At 43.7% G+C, this 15,699-nt stretch overlaps 1 protein-coding gene across 1 annotated transcript in view; it reads right to left on the bottom strand.

Moving 5' to 3' along the window:
• Positions 1-15,699, bottom strand: part of RHCG (Rh family C glycoprotein) — a 265,077-nt gene that overhangs the window by 80,626 nt on the left and 168,752 nt on the right. Inside the window, exon 4 of the mRNA XM_069624306.1 lies at positions 4,587-4,734. Within this exon, the coding sequence (XP_069480407.1) occupies positions 4,587-4,734 (148 nt within the window). The remainder of the gene's footprint in view (positions 1-4,586; positions 4,735-15,699) is intronic.

Genomic DNA, 15,699 nt, shown 5'->3' with positions numbered 1-15,699 from the left:
CACTCTAATACCACTACATTTATAGAGATGCTCAATATAAAAGGTAAATATCACAGCATAACATACATTAGGGTTGCAAAGGGAAACCTACAAAGCACTGAGATTCACTGCTTATGTTTTCCATTGCCACAATAAGGTGCCCCCACCGGTGCACTGCTCATGAGTTTGAACATGGAAAGTGTGTCAACCTCCATGGGCACTTTACATAATCACAGTGGCAAAGCCTTCATATCTTGAACCTGGTCTGATCCATAAAAGTGAACATTTCAATGCAACCTCCTTTTGAATGGGATGATTCAATATAGTTTGCTCTGGAACCGGCGCTGTCTCGAGTTGGCACTTGAGACTTTGGAGATCATAAACACTGGGCATAAGGCACTCTCGTACACCTAGGCACCAGAGGTCTGGAATTAGGAGAGTACGCCTGAAAATGAGTGCACGTGTCACAGTGTCGCCCAGCGATGGTACCAAACATTATGGGTGCACTGCTGCTGTGCCTCCCTTTGCCCTGTGATGAGTTTCAGGGAAATGGAGGTTGATCCCTTCACCAGGAGAGGAGAAATTGTCTTTGTCCCGCCACGGAATCATCCCTGAAACTCAGCTGCACAATTGCAGCATTTGAACCCGCAACCGAAGTGGACTCGACTGCCGAAGTTTGGTCTGGAGTGCGCTTTGGGTCAATAAGTACTTGCAACCCTTACCAGTGGCCCCTGGTGCATCCATCCATTTTTACACATGAGTGTCCCCTGAGGGCCACTCTTCTTTATTGAGGTAGCCTGCACTACCGTCCTATTCCCAACTATTGGAACCTGTTCTGCCCTCTTAGGGAGACCCCCCTCGAATCGTGCGAACTTATTCTTCATTGCCTCACCTGCCTTCCTGAGCTGCTACATCCCCTGCAAGAGACCCCGTTTTTGCCCAACTGCACAATCGCATGCACCTGCATCCGATAGTACTTTTGAGTATAAGGCTCCACTCTTCTTAGGGACTGGACTGACTCTCATATAGGGTTGATAAAGTGAGGAACTGCCTAAAGTATATTCACACTATTTGCTCCCTTTCCTTACAGGTTGTGGACCCTTACTGTGTGCAATTCCTTTTGGTCATTGCTATCTGTATGTTTGTTTTATAGTAGTGTAAGTATTACTGCTGATCTTTGCTTGTGTCTGATTTAAAAGTCCTTTAATAAATGTACCCGTATTTTTGATCTATACCTGACTGAGAAAAATTTGTAGTGTCCTTCACTGTGTGTGCTCATTGTGGGTTTTCGATCACCCTCACCCCTCCTGAGACCTAGTCTTGACCGCCGCCAATGCTACCTTGATTGGTCTGGCTTTTCCAGAAGTTTGCCCTGTTCCAAGAAACTAGGCTGGCCTTCTGAACCTCTGCCCACCAGGTCAGAGTTCAGAAATCCATTTTAACACCATGCTAGTTGAAAAGCTACCATAGGAAACAATGGAAAGTGACACGTATTTTGCACCAGCATGATGTCCTTGCCTGACACAGCTTCTGGTAGAATGTTGTCCCTCTAGTTCTTTATTAGAACTATGTGAGTGGGACAAACACAGATCAAAGCAGTTCCTATTTCACAACAGTATCATGTTATGCATTAGAGTTGGAGGCAGGCAGGGATGAGGCTGTAGATGCAGGCAAGCGTCTCTATTGTTAGGTCAGACACAGGCAGGGATGGAGCAAAGGAAGTCAATGGTCAGCAAAAGTAGTGCAGGGATGGGCACAGGTCCAGGCACCCTTCCTCCCCAGGGAGGCGAGATCTAACAGCCTAACTGACGCACATGAGTTGCGGAGAGAGTACACTGAGATGGAGGCACATGACATCACACCCTCACACTTCACAGACCCACGGTTCCATACATGGCAGGCACACAGGGAAGACAGGATACCACAGATTGGCTACAGATCTGTGGCTCTATCCCTGCCCCCCATCTTCCCAGTCACAGGCCGAGTGCAAATAAAACCTTAAAGGTGACCTGGATCCGAAAACTCTGAGGCAAAATTGATCTGGTTTACATGAGCATTTCCATGAATTATATTGCCATTTCCTCCCCTATGTGCGGTTAATCGCCACATTTGTGGGGTCAGACATCCAATGCATATTCAAGGGTCTGGGGCTCGGTGGCAACATGGCTATGCAGGGGAGGGCTTGGCTGCAGGCTTCAAGCACCCACAGCTACTCCTTCCTGGGATAGGAACTTGCACCGTGAGTTTTTGGATGCACAACTATGAGGGAAAGGGCCCTTGATCTCTGTGCCATAGATCACAGTAAATTGGCCGGGAATAGGCAGATTCCATCGCAGGTTTTTCCATCGAGGGAGAAATCATTGCATTTTTTCCCAACTAATTTTACCGCAAATGTATGGTTGGGGTGGATTAGGGTAATACAAAAGATAGAGGCGAGGTTGGAGTGGGGTGCGGGGGTCCATTCTCTGGACTCTGCAGTAGTCCACATGTTTCTATTGCACTCTTATGATGACAGTTTCTAGTTGTAACCTCAATCTCTTCCTTCACTGAGTCCACTCGTGAGCGTCTTTCCTGAAGAGTGGCCTGGCATATTCTACCATAATATTCCACTGAAAATTTAATTCCAATCCTGCCTGCCACAATGTGTCCCCTTCTCGCCCTGTCCATCAATTCACTTGCTTTTTTTCTCCTTAAGTGTTGCTATTCCTCTGCCTTAACCTTTGATAATTTACCTTCTTTCAATAATTAACATGCCAACATTACTTCTCTATCTAATGTCTAACTTCCCAGCAATACAAGAAACAAGTTTCTTGAAACAATGACTGTCAACAAATGTCTCCGTCCCGCCTTGAAACACTTGTGTATGAGCGGGATTTAATTAACATGTTATATATCATATCTTCAATTCTTTCTCATCTTTGCTATTGGTCTTCCCTTTGATCTTTGACTTCCTGGAGTATGTCCTTCATCATGTTGACATTGTCCTTAAGTGCCCTTTCTTAGCACATGTAGAATTAGCCTTTTACTTTCCATGTCTTGCTAGTTTATAGTGCTGCTTGGTTCTCTTTGGCGCTCAATTTAATGTCCCAAGCTATTGCTTTACTTATTGTAGGTTTTCTTCCTTGGTCCCACCCTCACTGCAGAAGCCTGCTATATAGACACTTATGACTGCATTCCTGCACCCCCCCCCCCGCACCCCCTACACGCCCCTCCCATTAGTATTCCCTACTTACAATTACATGTTTCTTTTTCCTTTCCTTAATTACATGTAGCAGTTGTTTTTCTGTAAACAATCTAGTGCAGTTCATTAGATTAGATCACTGTAAACATGTATCACAAGAAATACATGTTTTCAAGCATCATAGTGTTTAATCCAGCGGATAACAACAGTGTGGGTAAAAGGACGTCGACCTATTAGAGTCGATGTACAGCAGCATCTCTGGAAATCAATGTTAGGGGTGTGGGGGCAACTGCCTCCAATTGCTCACCAGGGATGCCTATGTAGAACCAGGGATGCCTAGGAACAACCAGGGATGCATATGTAGAACCAGGGATGCCTATGTAGAACCAGGGATGCCTAGGAACAACCAGGGATGCATATGTAGAACCAGGGATGCCTATGTAGAACCAGGGATGCCTAGGAACAACCAGGAATGCATATGTAGAACCAGGGGACCCATTAGAGTCGATGTACAGCAGCATCTCTGGAAATCAATGTTAGGGCGTGGGGGCAACTGCCTCCCATTGCTCACCAGGGATGCCTATGTAGAACCAGGGATGCCTAGGAACAACCAGGGATGCATATGTAGAACCAGGGATGCCTATGTAGAACCAGGGATGCCTAGGAACAACCAGGGATGCATATGTAGAACCAGGGATGCCTATGTAGAACCAGGGATGCCTAGGAACAACCAGGAATGCATATGTAGAACCAGGGGACCCATTAGAGTCGATGTACAGCAGCATCTCTGGAAATCAATGTTAGGGCCGTGGGGGCAACTGCCTCCCATTGCTCACCAGGGATGCCTATGTAGAACCAGGGATGCCTATGTAGAACCAGGGATGCCTAGGAACAACCATGGATGCATATGTAGAACCAGGGATGCCTATGTAGACAGGAAGTACCAATTAACAGAAGGTGTCAGTTATAGAGGGGGCTAAGATAATAGCAAAGGTCAACAATGAATGCAACACCACAGTGGTCTCTTAGTGGTGGAGAATAAAGGAAACAAGACCATGTGTGATCTGCAAAGCTGCAATAGGCTGCAAATGGCCAGAGTGGATCCGATGAGTGCCAATGATCCGTCTTCAGAGTCCTCGCTTGTGAGCAAATTCATTTATTTACTAGGTCTTGTTTGTGATCTGCTGAAAAATACAGTGTATTGTACACAAAATCAATAATGGAAATGTTAAAAGGAAGAGTACTATTTCATTTAAGTGTGCTGTCGGAAAAGTCACTAAGGAGTTGTTAAACAATAAATTTAGAAGAGAAAAAGGTACAACTTAAATTATAAAGTGTGTGTCATTCTACCCTCCAAATCAGTGTGCACCTTGCTTCTATTTTGTGAGTGCCAGCGCAAACATCCTAGCAAAGCAAATGTACTCACCGATCATAGCGAAGAGGTCAGAGTGGTAGACCGATACCTCCTTGTCGTTGGTCTGTTCCAGATGGGGCCGGTTCAGGATCCAGGCCACTGTCAATCCAAAATACGCCCCAAAGGTGTGAATGGTCATGGAGCCTCCAGCATCGATGGCCTGAAGCACAAGCGCAGAAGGCAATTAGAAAAACGCCTGATCTCATTTCCCACGTGACCATAAATAGGTAGGACACTCAGTTGCACCTTAGATGCACCTGACAGCAGTCATCAGTTAAGGTGAAACAGGCACGATTAGTGTCTAATCACCACACACAAGACATGGAAGCTTGCATCTTGGTTGGGAAGAGGAGGTGGAGGAGACAGAGGAGGTGGAGGAGACAGAGGAGGACACTGTTACTTTTTGGGGGGCGGGGGGTGTTTTGCGGCACAGGCAGAAGGTAAATGGGTTGATTAAGCAATCAGAGATGTTCCTCCTGGATTGTTTGTTTTAATTTTGTTTTTGCTCGTTTTCAGTTTAGATGTAACTGCTATGAGGTCATAATAGTGAGATTTTACTCCAGCCAACTCTAAAGAAAAGTGCATATCAGGTGGTGATTTCGATTTTTTTTTTGTTTAGCTTACCTGACTGGTGCGACATTTTAAATTGCTTTACAATAGTTCCACCCACAACAACGGTGTCCCATTTGCCCCTTTTCCTCTGCACATGTTCTGGGATCTGCTCGGAGTTATTAACCCATAGGGGTTAAGGGAGGAGTAGTGTTTGAGTGAATAATGCATGTACACATCTTTGAGTTGGCAAACACGTGAAAGTGGGCACATTTGAATATGAATTAATTAATTTAATGAATATACATTCAGCCGAGTGGCTTTGTATATACAACATTTAAAACAGAAGAAAAACATTTACACAAGTGGCCACTGGCACACATACAGCAGCTTAAAATCTAAATGGACTGTCGAACAATAGTTCATATTTATCATAAAAGAACAAGTTGTTAGGTTAAAAACTAACATTCATAATAAAACCTTCATTGTATAAATTTCACTAAACATTTACATGTGGATTAAAAACATACAGAATAAAACATTCCATCACAAAAGAAGAGTACAGATCATCAGGCTACTACTATGTTCATAATTTCCACACATTTCTAATAACATGTTATAGTGTAAAATATCAAGTTATGATCACACCCATTTAAAAACATAGACCATATTAGGGTTACATCTTCCAAGTAAATACTGTTGTTGTACGCTTTCAAATAGCTTGTTCTTAACCTATGTAGGCTTTCACAACCTACTAGCAGATGTTCAATTGTTTCAGGTTCACCAGTACCACATAGCCTGCAGAGGTGCGTATTGCGCGGGATACCTTACTGCGCTCCTTGGATCATTAGTGCGATGCATATATTAGGAAACGCAGGTATGTATGTAGGTTTTGTTTCTCGGTTGGAGATATACTCACAAGACACAGTACTATGGCTCCCTGATAATAGATTAATGAGATGCTGTTCTTTGCTATGTTGTGATAGCTTGGATTTGAGGCAAGCCTTTATCACATAAACTGCTCTGTTAGACAAGAGGCCGCAGCAGCCCTCTTGCCATTTGGTACAGATGTTTAGCAAATGACCAAGAGTTCCCATTTAGTGATATTTGTCAATTTCACAGAAAGCACCTACGAAGTCGCCCATCATAGTATCATTCTCCAATTTTAACAGCTTATCACTGAATATTATAGACTTCGCATTTGCGACAGCCATAATACTGGCAATTTCGAATTCTAAGTACATATACTCAACTGGAAGTGAAGGTGTCAGACATAATAGTTTACGCAGAATTGATGCTTCAAATCATTTCAATATGGTACCACATTTGTTGCCCCAAATTTTGATCCCATAGAACATAATGGATCGGACTTTAGACTGGTATAGCAGCAGGATTATTTCGATAGAAATTCCACATTGTTTGCCTGTAAAGTGCCTAATAGTGCTCAAATGATTTTGTAGATGGATGCCTAGGTATTTGTAGCAGGAAACATTCTCAAGTTGCATCCCATTAAGGACACAAGCAAGATTTTGACTTTTATTAATTGGTGGAGCAAATGTCATCATTTTGCTTTTATCTATGTTAATAGATAACCCATTTGCTTCTGCATATTTACCTAGTGCTACGGTCAGACTTTGTAATCCTCTGGCAGCGTGAACTATCAGGACCAAATCATCGGCATAGGCCAACCAACTAGTAAAGTGTCGTCCCATTTTCACAAGACAGATTATCTGATTATTAAACGCTGGACCAAGATCAGAGACTTAGAGATTAAAAAGGGTGGCAGCGACAATACACACCTGTTGGACACCTCATCCCGTTTAAGACACAAGAAATTATTTATTTGTTTTGGTTATCAAGGTTCCTCCACAGATTTTAGGAGGATCAAATTGGATGCACAATATGATGAATATACGCATCTCCTCTTGTATATTGTACGTTCAAAAATGTCTCTTTTATCTGCCAGGCTATTATGCAAGTCTGTGCAAAAAGGGCAAGCATACTCATCCTTGGCAGCTAAGGGGTTCAGCAGAGTATGTTTATTTTTTAAAATTTTATTATTGTTGTTTTGGCTAAAAAAACAAAAATTCCAACCTTTCAACATTTACATCTTACACTCTACAAGTTCTAAAATTTACAAAAATTTACAAAAATATTATTTACATTTCTATAAAAAAAACAAAATAGATAGATAAGTATTTCCATGCATACAATAAATTAAAAGTTAATCAATTATTAGTTCATATGATATGCATCCAAGCCAAAGTTCAGAACACATTCTGTAGACATAGATATAGTTATGATACGATATCCATTTGGGTGTTCTAAACGCAGAAGAAAAAAGAATAACAGTCCATGCATGCAACTCTAGTAGAGTTTTCTATAGTTTTAGAGCTTTTATGTAGTTGACTATTGCATATTGCAGCGATTTTATGCCCGTATGAAATAATGTACCCCATAATTGATCATGCATAACATTGATGTAACCTTGAAAAAAAGGCTTGAATAGTTTACACCTTAGCGCTAACAAGTGCACACAGTCAACCAGTAAATGTTGCAAAGTCTCGTGTTCAATTAGACAGAGTCGGCAATTGATTTTTTCCTTCATCAGCATGCTACGTTTGCATAAGAGATCGGCCGTTGGGCATAGATGAAGTCTGAAGCGTAAAAATGCCAAGTGATGCTGGGAATTAGGCGATACTATTAGGTATCGTGATGTTTGACCATGTTTTTTTAATTCAAAGGGATTCTCTTGGAATTTTTTATAATGTGTACACTGTGCATATGTTAGGTTACATTCATGTTGCCACATTTTTTCCTTGGCTATACAGGGATTGCTGATCAGCGATTGCGTGGATATATCAGCATCACTACGCAGTTTGAGCGCTCTAAGGCTCCATGTTCTTATAAACTCATCATGCGTTTCCTCTACAACATACGTGGCCATCAGATGAGCCAGACCATTTTGCAACTCGCCCATTATAAGCTTACGATACAACGAACACCACTGCCATTTGTATCTGCCATGCAAAGATATTCATTCTAGCTCGTAGCGAATCACTGGCAGTGGCTGAGATTTAGGTAACTGTAAACATTTTCTCCAGTATGCTCCTTCAATTCTAGCCCAGTAGATGTAAGGACGCCATTTTTTAGTTTCTGTTCCATATAACAGCACAGGTGTCATTGACTGTTTATAATATGCCAACAAGGGATGTATTGAAAATGTACAAAATTTCGCCCTGATAATTCTGGCTTGTTATATGGCATTGTGAATTTTGGCCTGCTTGACTTCCTCGAAGGGTAGATCGGTGGGATGATTAGTTATTAGGATTCCCAAGTATGTGTATCTTGTGACCAAATTCAAGATGCTGTTTTGTAATACCCACAAGTATGTGCGACATCTCTGCTTGGAATTTCCAAACTGAATGATTTGTGTTTTGGTCGCATTGATAGATATGAAGTTGGATTGTGCATTTTCGTCAAGTGCTTTCAACATAATTTTAAGGCCCTGTGGCGTCTTCGATAGAAGCACCATATCATCAGCGTACAGAAGCCAGCTTATCGGGGTTCCCTTAAGTCTTGGTGCATCTGTATTTAGACTCTTGAAGGAGTGACCTATATCCGAGATGAAAAAGTTGAAAATTGCAGTCGCAAAGTATGTGCTCCATGCAGTCTTTTCCATACCCACAAAGATGTATGAAAGCTGCAGTTAACCTACTTGTATGCATTATTTGACTGCTACCAAGATCAGCAGGAGCCCAATTGAAGTGATTGGACCTCATTACAAGTTGGGAGGTAGCCTTGCCGTTAAAACCGGCAAGCTGCCGCCAAACTTGCAATATTTTCCGGCACCCGCAAATGGCCAATTACCGGGTTATTACGACCCGGCCGGACCCGGTAATTGCCCATTGGCGGGCGCTGGAAAAAAGATGCTCCCTATTGCCATTAGGCCCCATAGGGCTGAATGGGGATGGGGAGGTTGGATGCACCGGCACCCTTAATAACGGTGCCGGTGCATTCGACATGCTGTGCTCGCTGGTGCCTTTCGGCCCGCCAGGTCCGACCTGGCAGGCAGAAAGACACCCGCGAGCACAACTCGTAGTTTGCCGGTCCGGGAACTACGGTACCGGCATGCTTACTAGTATCCTAGTTCCCGGCATGGCAAACTTGTAATGAGGCCCCTTATCTCCAAAGAACCTACCAAACAAACCGCAAAACCAACAGTTCAGGTACTCTGAAATTGGTTGTAAAAATTAGTGGAACTCTTAACAGTAAAAAATAAAAAAAGTGGAACTCAGTTTGCTTTAGTTCTTGCTCACTTTTTCCTATGATGGTGATGATGATAATAATAAAGATAACACATGTTATTATTATTATTATTATTAATATTATTATTATTAATATTGGTGAGTGAGCAGCAGCGAAGATTATAGAGAAAGGCCATTCCATTGCTGCCCTCAATATTACACCTGTCCACTGCAGAGATAAAAGTGATGACATGGTGTAAGTAAGGTGGGTAGGTATGTGCCTGGAGGATAGCTCAGGGGCAACATGCTCCCCTTGGAAGCAAGCGACACGGAGCAACACAGGTTCAATCTTCGGGTCCACGCTTAGAAACCTCTGGGTATTAAGTGCACTATAAATAACCTATCATATCATATCAATCATATCTAATGGATGATTGTAGAAAGGCAAACATTAAGGCATTCAGACAGATCATGAATAAGAGTAGGGAAGGAGAAGACGTAGAAGGAGATCAATTGGTCGAGGGAGAGGATGAAAAGTGAGGATCCAAAGAAAGAGCATTGGGAGACAGCAACAGAGAGGCAGGTAAGAATAGGGGTGGTTGTGTGTAATGAGGTGGAGAAGGGCTGATTAGAGAAGTAGGAGGCAGCCAGCCACAATTGGTGTAGAGACTTTCAATGGTGGCTAAAGAAGAGCAGCGTTTTAAACCCTGCCAAACGGCAGCTAAGAGGTTTAGGAAGATATGGATAGCTGAATGTCTTCAATGATGAGCATTGGTCAGACATTTGGAGAAGTGCGTGAGGGCTGTGTCAGTAGAGTGATGGCCGAGGAATACAGATTGGATATGGTTATGAAGGTCATTAAGTTCTACATAGGAGGTGATCCCGTTGAAGTAATGAGGGAGAAGGGATACCAGCTGATAGTTGGGCAGATTGTTTGAACTAGCCAAGGACTTTTTAAAGATTAGGAGAACAGTTGTTACCGTGAAGCAGGTAGGGAAGATCCCAAGGCTAAGAGAGAAGTTGAAGGAGGGAATAGATGTAGAAGACGGTAAGAGGTGCAAGTTCATTGACCCTCCGAGGGCCAAGCAGGTCATCAAGGTGGGTTAGGGTCCTCAGGTTGGGTGCTAATTTCGAGGGAAGGCTAGGGAGAATGGAGCACAGGTGGGGGTGGATGGAGATAGGTGGGGGAGAAATAAGATGGGGAGGGATGGAGATGAAAGAGGTGTGAGTGTCAACATATTTGCAATCTGAGAGGAGAAGTTGTGGGAAAAGTCATTCACATCTAGAGAAGAAGAGATTGCGCATGGGCAAGGAAAAGCTAGTATAGTTTGTAGTGTTGAAAAGTGTTTGAGAGGGTAGGAAGAACGTTTTGTAGTTAGTTTGCTGAAATATGATGATTTGGTGATTGTAGGTGGGAAAAGAGGTGGAGTACAGTCTTGACACCACTTATGGGGGTGATGTTACATTTCTGTTTTTATGCAGATCTGATGGGTAATCTATGGTTTGGTTTGAGGGGTGGAAGGAGTAAAGTTACAAGAGGAATATTAGTGATTGAAGGGGCAGCAGAGAGTTGGGCTGAAGTGCGAGAAAGTCACTTGCCACAGCAGAGCATGGGAGAGAAGCGAGGACCTAACTTCGATGAGGTAGGGGCCCAAAGAGTCAGGTTTTAATTTTCTTTTAGAGAGGGAGGATATTGGAGGGTGAGTAATTTAGAGGGGAATATGAATATTGGAGCAAATGTCAGAGATGTCAGAAGGGGGTCAATGAGGAGATTAGATGAGGAAACTGAGGAAGACTGGCTAAATAGAGTTTCTCTTGGAGTGTGTAGATATATTACGATGTGAGGTAAGGGAGTTGTCAAAAAGGTGTGTCAAGTTGGTGGATAGGGACATTGTGAGGCCATTTAGGACCCACCAGTAGTGCTTTTCTAGACTCAGTGGACGTGAGGTGAAAGAGGTGGACCAGACCAGAGAAGAAGCAGCGAGGGCATGAAGGCAGCTGAATCAGTAAGACGATGAGAGGGCTGGGAGGAAGACGCTGTGCAGCAGTACACTTAAAGGAGAGTGCTTGGTAGTGGAAAGCTGGGCAGCCTCTCATTTGGGGGTTTGCGAAAAGAAGGAATCTTGAAATGAGCACGTAGAACCGCTCATGTAGCTACCTCCATAGGCATCTGCAATTGCCCCAAACGATGGGGGCAGCAGTTATTGTGTACCACCCTGCATCCCAAATGGCTTGTGCAACCCCGCTCTCCATCCTGTAACTCTTTAGATCCCATGGTGATGATCTCTGCCAGGAAACAAAGATCTCTGAGCCTTAAAAACAACAGTTCATGTCACTGCAGGGGAATGCAAACAAAGATGCTGTCTGGATGTTTTAAGGCGTCAGCCAGTGGAGCCATAGCACATACTGATGACCAAGTCACGACCTACCAGATCGGCAAACTCAAACTGCATCATAGACCCTCGATTCAACTTGAAAAAGGCTGGGGGCACCAGTTTTCCTGTTCAGGCTGCCCAATGTTGGAATGCCCTCTCAACACACTTGCGGATGAATCAGACATTCCCTAATTTCAGGATTAACCTAAAAAAATGGATAGTGTCAAATGACCATTGACTGCCTCTTTAACTGTTGTCTGATATATGAACACTGTTGATCTCGCCCGAACTGTCGTCATGCTTGTTGACTTATTATGCATTTAGCTACTGTATTAAGACTGTTTGCTGTTGTCCATATATGTAACCCAAGACTTGTACCTTCTTGCAAATGCGCCCAGATGCCTGGGGGTCAGGAGCACAATATAAATAAAACAAACAAACAAACAAACAAACAAACAAACAAGTAATGACACGTGCCAAATCTATGGTCCACATAGGCACCAGAAAATCACCCACTCACTCCCACAGCATTCACACCTGACCTCAATGATGAGCTTGAGGGACCAAAACCTAGCCCAACATTGAGCTATGATTAGAGTGGAACTGAAAACTAAGGTGGGAGTTAGGAGTACTCCAGAGAGGAGGAGGCATTCAACGTTCAGCGGTGCTGCGAGGAGAGCAGGATCAGAGAAAGAAAGGGGCCGGCATATGAGTCTGAAGGGGATGGGAGAGCAGAGTGAAGCTGCAGAGAAAGGCGTTGGTGGGAAAGAGAAGAGCAGAGATGGAAGAAAGAGGAGGTGGGTAGAGAGTAAAATGGAGATGGGAGCAAGAGGAGGTGGGGAGAAAAGTGAAGATGGGAGAAAGAGGAGAGGAGGTCGGGCAAATAATAGAGACAAAGGAGAAAAAAAAGAGTAATTATTATTAATATTATTATTATTATTATTATTATTATTATTATTATTATTATTAGGATTTATTGAGCATGCACCTAGCTTTGAAAAGTAACGTAGCGCTTTACAGAGGTGTACAACAGGTGTACAACAATACAGATACACAACAGAGGGGTTTACAGGGGTATTCAACAGTACAGCGGCATAACAGAGAGCTTTTCAGAGGTAACAACAGAACATATATACAGCGGGGATAGGATACAGAGGGGCCACAGTAGCGGTACCACTGTATTGTGCGGCGGAGAGGAGAAAGTCATGTGGGAGAAAGAGGAGTTGAGGTGAAAAGAAGAGCAGATGCCAGAGAAAGAGAGGTGATGATGGAGAGCAGGGCTGAGGAGGCAGAAGAGTAATGGTGGGAGAGAAATAAGAAGAGTGGAGGAGGAGAAAATAGTAGGGTTGAAAGAGAGCAGAGGATGCAGGCAAACACTCTACAGAGGCGGGCGTGCTAAGAGTAGGGTTGGAGGAAAAACAGAAAAGTGTGGTGGTGAAGGAAAGGGAGACAAGGGCAAAGGTGGTGGGAAGAAGTGAGGGGAGAGAACGAGAAGCCAGGAGGAGCTGATGGTGAAAGAAAGAAGTTTAAAAAATGTGGGGAAGGGTGTTAAAACGAAGGAGACCACCATTGAGGAGAGAAGTATGAAGGGCAAGTAAAAGCAAGGAATGAATGAGCTGTAAAGGTGGATGGTTAGGAATTATATGAATGGTAGACTGGCAAGGAGGCCAGAGAGTGTGCAGGGGAAGGAGGTAACACAAAGTGGATAGTGAAGAGGAGGGAGAAAGAATGGCAAGAAATGGAACATGGAGAAAAAAAGGAATAAGGTGAGGAGGGGAGAGGAAGAGAAAAGGTGTGAGTGGAGAAGGGGAAAGAAGACAAATCCCCAGAGCATTGGTCCTAAGATAGGATATGATAAGTAATTTATAGCGCACCTGTACACAAGTGTTTCTAGGCGCAAACCCATCTAGTGGTGGTGAAGGGCCAGAATGCAGCTGAAGGAGGAATCCACTGAGCCAGAGCCAGAGAGAGAGTCTTCAAAATGCAGGGGTACCAGACCATTGAAAGAGCCTGAAGCCTGACCCTTGTTGAGGCGCCCAAAGACAACAAGGGTGGTGGTGCCAGATCGCCCAAGGCAAACAATGTGACATCCTAATAAGTCCAGCCTAGGACACCAAAGTCTCAACAAGTCGTCAAGAGCAAATTGTGGGGTATTGAAAACCCCAGAGACTGTGAGGGACTGTTTTGTTGCTTACAGGAAAGTGGAAAGGTCAGAGAACCACAGCAGGCTGGGACTGGCCTATAGGGCAATAGGGCAATGCCTCAATTGAATGGGCAACATGCTAATGCGGGCCCGTTTTTTGTGTCGAAATGGACCAGTTATTTGGTAAAAGCGTGCCACTTTGATTACTTACTTCAGTGTGTGGCTAGTAGTTCTGAACAGTGTTACCAACACATATCCTTCCAGATGCACAGTTTGCAACATATTTGACCCAAAAACGACCCCATGGGTACTACTGAACCAGTCTGTCGAAAAAGGAAGACCTTTCTATTTGCAAGTCTCTGCCACTTTTTAATTGGTGACTGGACCCATTGTATGCCCCAATCCAATACTGCACCAAAGTCCAAGTGAATCCGACCCCTTTTGCCCATTCCGAAACCCCAAACCGTAAGCGCAGTCAAATCTAATCCATGTCTTCTAGTCATCCAATAGAGAAATTGAGCCGATAACTTCCCTTTAGGTTCTCCGTTGATCCTTTGGCCATGACAGGTCACAGTATTTTAGAAGAACTAGACATGAAAGGTGACTTAGACATGGGCATTTGAGCTCTGCGTAAAGTTGCCTCAAGAAAGATGTCGAGATTTTTAAAGGACATGGCTTTTTATAGAAGGTGATGTCCTCATTGAAAATGTATACAGTAAAGATCTGTGTTTAGCTGCAACTGGGGAAAGTAAGTATTGAAAAATGCTGATAGGTCCGGCTTTACAAGCGCACAGGCACCATCTCTTATAATAAAGCCAGTACTCCTTACTGTGATTTGCCATTTAAGAGAATCCCCCAATGACTCTGCTTCATGGTATCGGGAAGGTGGACGAGATCCCTGTTGGTTCTGCAGCCTTGTTTGTGTTTTAATTTCTCTGACCAGCACCAGTCATGCTCGCTCCCGAAATCAACCAGGCCACGCTTGTATCCCCTTTCAGCCCTGCTTGAATCTGACACTGCTGTTTTCTTCCTTATATCATGCTATATTTTCACACGGGATGGATTACAAAGGGTTGAATGGAGAGAGTCGCGCGGTTAAACAATGGTGTGAATATAAAAATGTTCACCGTAACTTTGACATTGTTGAGAAACAGTGCTATGCCGACCCCTCATTCTCCATAAGAAAGGCTTGCTCAGTGCAATACACTGGGCCTCATTACAACTCAGGCGTTAAGGGTTAACGCCACCGTTAACCCTTAACGCCTGATTCTGATTTTAACGCCTGCTTTTAGCAGGCGTTAAAATCCATGGCCATAACCTGCCATGATGCTAATTACGCCGCCGTAATTTACGGCGGCGTAATTAGCGCCTTTCCCACTCCCATTATGCCCTATGGGGCAAAAATGGGAATGGGGAAGGGAAAATGGGAAATGGGGATTTACCACCCCACTCACCTTGGAATGGGGCGGTAAATCCGCCATCCACCATGGTGTAAACGGAGTTTACACCATGGTGGTAAAGTTGGTGCACTTAGCACCAAGGTTGTAATGAGGCCCACTGACACGAAATATCACGAGTTGATTTTACAAAAGCCATGCACGTAGAGCTGCTTTGCAAAACGTCATGGGAATGTGCAGCACCGCCTGGAGGATTCCAGGTGCTAGTTGGAATTATCAATAAACAATGTCGGACCCAAATAGCCGGACAGACTCAAAGAGTATGGCAAAATGCTACTTTTTTATCAGCTCAAATAAAGTAGGGAAACCTGGTGAACAAACAGATTGCATCTCTCACCCTCTCATCTACATTTC

The sequence above is a fragment of the Ambystoma mexicanum genome, chromosome 11 (genome assembly GCF_040938575.1).
Source record: "Ambystoma mexicanum isolate Mex_15411 chromosome 11, UKY_AmexF1_1, whole genome shotgun sequence".
Classification (NCBI taxonomy): Eukaryota; Metazoa; Chordata; class Amphibia; order Caudata; family Ambystomatidae; genus Ambystoma; species Ambystoma mexicanum.
The sequence above is the reverse complement of the archived record's forward strand: the minus strand, read 5'-3'. Positions and strand labels throughout refer to the sequence as shown.